The sequence below is a fragment of the Phalaenopsis equestris genome, unplaced genomic scaffold, assembly GCF_001263595.1.
Source record: "Phalaenopsis equestris unplaced genomic scaffold, ASM126359v1 Scaffold229100, whole genome shotgun sequence".
Lineage (NCBI taxonomy): Eukaryota > Viridiplantae > Streptophyta > Magnoliopsida > Asparagales > Orchidaceae > Phalaenopsis > Phalaenopsis equestris.
In genome coordinates, this window is record NW_018247073.1 from 31151 (window position 1) to 39704 (window position 8554).

General features: G+C 31.2%; 1 protein-coding gene across 1 annotated transcript; it reads left to right on the plus strand.

Annotated features, from left to right (window-relative positions):
- Positions 1-5385: 5385 nt before the first annotated feature.
- Positions 5386-8267, plus strand: LOC110038014 (sucrose transport protein SUT1-like; the record flags this gene model as incomplete). Its single annotated transcript, XM_020742770.1, is given in 6 exon segments — positions 5386-5562; positions 5652-5795; positions 6489-6722; positions 6801-6867; positions 7226-7269; positions 7676-8267. Coding segments are annotated over 6 exon segments (837 nt in total), but the record flags the coding sequence as incomplete, so codon positions are not given.
- Between the last annotated feature and the right edge of the window lie 287 nt (positions 8268-8554).

Genomic DNA, 8554 nt, shown 5'->3' on the forward strand with positions numbered 1-8554 from the left:
TGTAATGTCCACCTTACGATTTGCAGGGCACTTTATATCTTGAAGCCTTTTCTCGATGTGGTGAAGCCATGCATCAAACTTGATTGGGTCCAACGTGCCATTGAAGGTAGGAAGGTATATATTCAGAAATTGGTCCATCACTCGATCCATGACATTCTCATTGGTCACCATTGGTTGATTAGTTTATGCCTCCATGACGACCACTGGTGGTACTGGTTGAGTGGCTTGTAGTGTTGGTTGCGCTGCTTGCTGAATAGCTTGGAATGCTTACTCAATTTGAGCTAAAAGACTAGCTTGTAGTGCTTGAGTAATATTCTAGGTCATCACCTCCACGAGAGTTGTCTTGTTGTGATTCGGTGTTTCAGCAGTTTCGGTGGTTTGGGCAAGATCAACATGACGAAGATTAGGGGAGTGGAGACCCATGGCAATAGACACATCATTTATAGTGGCTATCTGAACTCATGTTCCATGTGGGGCTACAACACCTCTTCTTTTCGGAACCATTCTAAACCATTGAAAGATACACAAAATTAAAATTGATTGAATACTGACTTACAATAACAATCTATCTTTTATCGAATTCTAAGAAGTTAAAAGATATGAGATGCAAATTTAAGGAAGGTTACACACGAAACGTGGGCTCCTACCACTCTATTACACCTTGGGTCTAAAAGGCGGTACACAACAACAACGTATGGCATGATGAAATGAATTAAGTCTGTTTGTATTCTCAGAGAAAGATTTACATGCAAATAATAACATGAATAAGCCAATAAATGTAAATTTTATTCTATAATGAATAGTTTGCTGATACAACTGAAATGAAAATAGAAAACTAACTCAATAAAAGCTGAAAGGAAAATATTGAACAACTACCTAGACCTAAAAAGAAAATATAGTTGCTAAAATAAATACTAAAAAAATAACCAAGACGGGAAAACTAAAACTGAATAGCTTGATTCGGTGGAGTTAGTCTTACTAGTAATTGAATATAATTTTTTGTGCAAAAATATTAAAGACTGAATTTGAAAAACAAACGCAGTAAATAACTATTTATTAAAACATAAACGACAAGAAAAATGAGACATATTTTATGAATAATAAATTGAGATAATTACTACATGCATATATAACATAATAAGATAACAAATTAGTGTAAACATCTAATATGCTTATTTATCATAAGAAGACATACAATCATTTTCTAATCAAGTTTTTTATTATTTTATTTTTCATTTATTATTTATATAGCCAGTATTAACAGACATTTTTAAATCAGGAAGATCAATACAAACACAAGAAAACTCGATGATTTTCTATCGAGTCATCATTTAGTGGGCCCGTCGACTCGACTAACCGATATTCAAAACCAACGATCATATACCATCACACATAATCATACCAAATTTTATATAGATATAATAGGTAATAAATGCAATATTTAATGCAGACTTATGATATACAGATGCAATTTCATACAAGTAAAATACAAAGAATTGGAAATATCATAATTATAGAATTAATTCAGTCATGCAAGGATTTTGCAGTTATAGAGTGAGATTATTAGTAGTGGTAGCTCTAGTGACAGAAGTATTACTTTGGGTGATCAAATTATTAAAAGTTGTGAACGATTTAGATATCTTGGGTCCGTTATTCAAAGCGATGGTGATATAGATGGGGATGTTAATAGTAGAATTCAAGTTGTTTGGTTGAAGTGGAGGAATGCTTCGGGTCTTTTGTGTGATAGAAAAGTACCGCTTAAACTAAAATTAAAATTTTATAAGACGATGATGAGACCTGTAGTGCTCTATGGCGCTGAATGTTGGCCTTTAAAAGAGAAGCATAATAATAAGTTAAGTGTTGCCGAAATGAGATTGATTAGGTGGATAAGAGGCTTTACACTTATAGACAAAATGCAAAATGAGTATATCAGTGATAACGTTGGTGTAGCTCCTGTGTCGTTCAAAATTAGAGAAAGTTGTCTTAGATGGTTTGGTCATATTATACGTCGACCATTTAATGATCCGATTAGGAGAGTAGATGTTTTAGATTCGACTTGTGTTAAGAAAAGCAGAGGTAGATCTAGGAAGACTTGGGCTTATTGTATAAAAAATGATCTTAATTTACTAGGCCTAAATGAAAATATGACACTAAACAGGATGCATTGGAGAAAAAAGATTCATGTAGCCGACCCCACGTAGTGGGATTAAGGCTTTGTTGTTGCTGGTGTTGTTGTAGAGTAAGATTATTAGTGATTTCATCATGAGCAATAATTGAGACCTATAACCAAAAAAAAAGATGTGACAAGGGCATGACTGCATCCTATAAAATAACTATGAATTTACAAATAACAAGTATTAAACATAGCTAGAAGGAGTACGTTTATCCTCTAATAAAGAATAGTTACCTACCTCGAGACGACAAATGCGATACTTCTACGAATTTGATGGTTCGATTATCAATCCTACACTAATTAGAAAATAAAGTTTAAAAAGTATAAAATTAAACTTATTTATAAAATTAGATGCAACCAAATCAATTTTGTGTTATTATCTTTTATATTATTTAATAGTAATAAGTTATGAATATTAACCTAACAAAACATAATTAAAATATTATCTGATTTTTCATCCTTCAAATTCCAAAAAGTTTCCTCAACTTCCGTTTATTGATGCGATAAAAAAATAATAAAAAATATTTATTATTATTAATGTTATGAAAGCCACTAAAGTATATTATATTTTTGAAATGTTCATTGATTAATTTTTTAAAATATATCACCCACCTATTTTTAATATTCTCATATAAATTTTTTTTTTCATTCCTATTCTTTTTTACTTTAACACTAAATCTTTACTTTTCTTATGTCTTTTTTTGGCTAGTCTATATATATATCTTTAATCATCTTTAGTATCTAATATATTATAAAAATCACTAAAGCAAAATTTTTAGCATCACAAATTATTCTCTTAAATTTTTTATGGTCCGCTTTATATTTTTCTAAATTCTCTAATTTCTTACATTTAAATTGATTTTTATAACAAAATTGCTTATATTTATAAGAGCTTTTTGTTTTGATTCCCCATGTACATCTTTTACAACTTGTTTGATAATATTTGTTAATTTATCCCACATTTCATTAACTTCTTCATTAGCATCCTAAATCTTAAAATCTTGATAATTACTAATAAAAGTAAATTTATTTGTGTATTTTAAGTGCCACAATCTAATTTTATGATATTAATTCATTGTATTTTTTATGTTCCAATCCTTCATCTTGAAATCTAAAACTAATAATCATTATTGAGTACTTAAATTTATACTTGGAATATCTTTACAATCTTGACAATCTTGGTGATCTCTTTTTTTATAAGAAAAGAATCAATTTGTGCCTTATTATATTCATTTTAATAAATGATAATATGCTTATTTTCTTTTTTGAATAAAACAAAAGCATACACTTAAGCAAAGTCTATTACAACTTTACTCACTCCAAAAACAGAGCAATCATGAATAATTCTAGAATATTCTACCACCTATCAATATGTTCATTTAAATCTCCTCTAATAAATTTTTTTTTGAGAGGTATCATTTGTATTAATTCTTCAATGTTATTTCAAAATTGTTCTTTTGAACATAAATTTAAACCTACTTGAGGAGCATAAACACTTATAACATTAAGAATTTTAGTATCAACAATAAATTTTAGGGATATAATTCTACCTCTAATTAGACCAATTCTATTAATTTTTATAACATTATCTTTCAAATTATTATCTATGATTAAACCTACAATATCTGTAGTACAACTTATACCTTAATATTAAAGTTTTAAACATAAGTTAGCAATCTTCTTTGTCTTTTTTCCAACCAATTTAGTTCCATGAATGCATAAGGTATTTATTTTACTATGAACCATAATTGCTATTAATTCCATTAATTTATTTGTGAGAGTACTTAAATTCCAAGTTCTTATTCTAATATTAATTACATGGACTTAACTTCCTTATCTACATTCATCCATAATGTAGGAACACTTGCTTATTTAATACTACATCTGAGCATCGGTGTAGTGGCTATTACACACTTTTCATTGTATTTAAGTCATACAACGCATTGCCTCCAGGAGATATCATAACATTTACATAATAATTTAAATGATTCATGCCATAATTTTTTGACAAAATATTACACTGATTGTTGACTACTTAACACAACCCTTCAATTTTCACATCCGGGGCTTGGGATGCGACAATGATATTGCTAGATATTTGGATAAACTATTGTAAAAAAATAGAGTTTACCGAACTTGTGCTTTGTTGAAAAGTGATTATCAAAAAGAAAAATTTTGACTGAAGTACACGGAGAAGATCATGAGAAAGAAGAATTAATACAAGATTAACATGATCCTAAGTACATGCCATCAAATGAAAAACTACTAAAATAAATGCAGAGGCAAAACCAACTTTAATCTTATGAGTGGGCAAAATTATCAAATGTTAAATTTTTTTAGGAATTAGGCAAAAAAAAAAAAAAAAAAAAAAAAAACTAGCAAGTGGGCAAAATTAGTAAATTGTCTAAATTACATAGGAAAAGTTATTAAATTTTCTATCATTTTATCAAATTCCAAAAGGAAGGGCAATTTCTCACCATAGACTTACCCTTCTTCCGCAACTGAATAAACGTCTCATCTTATATATGAAGTATCATATATCCTTAATGGCTAAATTTCTAGGATCTATCTACCAATTATATTAGATATCCACAGAGAATGAACATGTCTCACAGTTGACATATTGGAGACAGACGGGCCTAAGATATTTTGTTTTTGAGCCTTGTTCAACCATATGGTAGCTTTGTGCCTTTGACCCACTGGTTGAAAGGGGTGAAAGCTCCTTTGGCTCTACTTTGAGTTTCTTGCACTTTTAAATATAGAAGACTGTAATTAAACAAATAAATAATGGGTTATTCGTATAAGACACTCTGTAACTTGATCTTTTGGGGAAAAGGAATAAAAGTTTCAAAACTTACAATAACTTTGGTTTTAGTTAATCAGGGGTTTCTGGACACCTTGGCAGTACTACTATAGTTTCTTTTGAAACCTACCAAACTGTTTTATTAGGTTTTCATGAAACTTGCTATGATAAAATTTCCAGTATTTTATAACAAACCCTGACAGCAATATCTGATTTCAAAGTAAGCTTTAATAGGACTATGGGATAAGGCCAAGGTTAATTATCCTTATTTGAAAAGTTTAAACCATTGTTCTTGTTTATAAACATTTGAAATTGCTTCTATTTGTCACCAAACTAAACAAAATTGTGTTTTACAGAAATCTAAGACGCTTATGAAAGTACTAATTGCAACTATAATTTTTTAACGCAGGTTTTCCTATTTCTTTGCCTAACGGTGACTCTAATATGTGCAAAAGAAGTTTCACTCTCTGAATTGGACCCAACATGTACTTGGAGGGAAAATTCTGGATTATTTTCTGTTTTAGAAGCCTTTAGAAGGTTGCCTGCTGGAATGGTTTCCGTGCTTCTTGTGACATCTCTCACTTGGGTGTGTTTTTATACTGCTTTTACTGACATTTTGGTAGATCACTCTCTAATTTTCACATCTCTTAATGCCATGTATCACTTCAAATCCAGCTGGCATGGTTTCCTTTTCTTCTTTACGACACTGACTGGATGGGCCGAGAAATCTTTGGCGGCAATCCCAACGGAACAAAAATTGAAATTGATGCTTACACCCTTGGTGTCAAATATGGCGCATTTGGCTTGCTTCTTAACTCGGTGATAAAGCTTTTACATTCTTGAACCTTTTCAATAAATTTTTATTCATTCTTTCATTTGTCATTTATGTGCAACCAAATTAGCCTAGTGGCTTGGTGCTTTATCTCCAACCTCTGGGTCTAGCATATTCATTTTATGTGCAACTGATTTAGCTTAGTGGTTGGTTGGTTGCTTTGTCTCCAACATCAAAAGGTGTCTAGCGCATACATATAGGGGCGGAATCAACCTCTTTTTCATGGTGGGCAAATCTTCTATATATATAAAATAGAATTAAAAAAATAAAATGGATAATATATTATTAAAAAAACATTTGATTTCATTGTGAGAGATGAATTGAATGATGAATCGATGATTAAACATTTTTCAACCTATTTTACATCCTTTTATAAATAAATTAACATTCTTTCATTCATTAATTTGTAAGATTAGACTTGATTGTTTTTTATTTTGTATATCCTAATTTATAATATGTACATATTGCATTATTGGTTAAATTTATTTTCTTCGAAATCTTACAATTATGAAGATGTATTTGTGTATGTATATATATATATATATATATATATATATATAGGGAAAAGTGCAGGTTCACCCATGCCTACATATTGGTGTGTGCGGGAGTTTAAAAAAAAAAAATACCTTATTTGTTTAGACATAACATGTTGACTTGACATACTTGTTTTCAATGTTCAGATTGTTCTTGGCGTTAGCTCAATGTTTCTTGAGCCCATATGCCGGAAATTTACCTCAAGGGTTGTTTGGGTCCTAGGCAACTTCGCTCTCTTCTTTGCCATGGCTGTCAATACAGCTCTAATTCTTATTTCCAAGAAGTTATACGCTGAAAACATGAATGCTGTAGCCGGAGAACTTAATGGAGTGAAAATAGCAGCTTTGGTTATCTTCGCGGCTCTTGGATTTCCACTAGCTGTTCGTGTTATTCTATGATGCTTCCAATTCCACCAACCTTCCAAAACCTGTCTCCTAAAGACTATTTTTCCATTGCAGATCTTGTTCAGCATTCCTTTCGCCAGTGCGGCGCAGCTCGCCATGAATGATGGAGGCACCAGACAAGGTATGATTGATGCATTACTCTGAGCGGGGAATTTGCATACATAGGACACAATTCTTGTAAATTTACATCTCTCAGACGTAAACTTTCATATTTACACACGTAGCACTCAAATCTCTAATATCGCATTAAAGATGCACTGTAACCACTTTTTAAACATGAAATACACCTTCTCATGCATAAGTTCAAAACACCAAACTGCTATATATTGTTTAGGTGTGAGAAATGCAAATACATAAGAATTCTGTGCTATGCATGTAAATTTCCCTTATTTTTATAATGCATTAATGCATAAAGATGCCATAGTGTTGAGAAAACCTATACCTCAGTTTTGACTGTTTCCATCTGATGAACTTTGCAGGACTATGCCTTGGTATTTTGAACATCTCCATTGTCATTCCACAGGTATGCTACAATACTAATATTTGAACTCTTTACTGCTCCTAAAATGGCTTATTTTTATTATGGGCATTTACCTACATACCGCCCACTTCATATCAATTTACATATCGAACATCTAAACTTTATTTTTTACATTTATGACACCCAAATCTTTTATATCACATAAAAAATACCGCCATTTTTACTTTTAAAAAGTGACATACACCATTTCATTCATGGGTAAGGTTGGGTGTATGTAAAAATTAAAGTCTAGATGTTAGATATCTAAATGCATAGAAGTTGAGTGGTTTATATGCAAATCTTCCATTTTATTATTGAAAAAATCTTAGTTTAAGTTTCTGTGAAGCACTAATTTCACAGTGCAATTCTGATTTTACTGAATTCATCTCACATTGAACTTGATATGCAGGTGATCGTTTCTCTTGGTGCTGGTCCATGGGATGCTCTCTTTGGCACTGGTAACATCCCAGCCTTTGCTCTAGCTTCAGTCCTTGCTCTATCTGGTGGCTTCATTGCCCTTGCGGTTTTGCCAACGCCCCCTAAATTGTCCAATAATTATGGATATGGGCCCGTGCAGTAATTGTCGACGAAATAACATGCAGAAAAAAAATAAAAGCTGTATTTATATGATTTGATAAGAAAATTATATAATATATTTATCTATAACAATGATCAATAAGCCCACCATCTGAGGAGGCAAGAAAGGTAAACATTTAAGCAAATCAATCTCATTTTAATGCAATAATATCATCCTTTGAATATCATGAAGTCCCAATTTGTTGTTTGGTGGGATAAATTGGTCCTTCCCTAAGTTTTAATGAATTTGCCTTTCTGTTGAAGATGTGTGGAAATGAAGGAAAAAAAATGCGTTTTCTTTTTTTTTTTTTTGTTGTAAATTTAAAAGCCATATGACAGTCTATCTCATTGGATTTTACATGCACATAAACAATCGGTGATGTATAATGCTGTTTGATTGTTACCAATTGATGATGCGGATGCTATTTATGGGACAACTATGTTTTGCACATTATTAGGAAAACAAGTTTACCGTACACATTTATTTGCCATAGCTCTATATTTTGCTTTTCCAAATGATCTATAACATTTCCATGCTTATTGCATTTCCATGACATAAATAAGTTTTAAAGGAAAATGCATTTGATTCTTGAATAATGGAGCATATTAAAAGGATATCGTCAACATCAATGAGAACTTTAGTAAATGAGGTATACCTTAGACCTTTTGTAGAGGATAGTCATCCTTTGACTGACAATAATTAGTTAAAAGA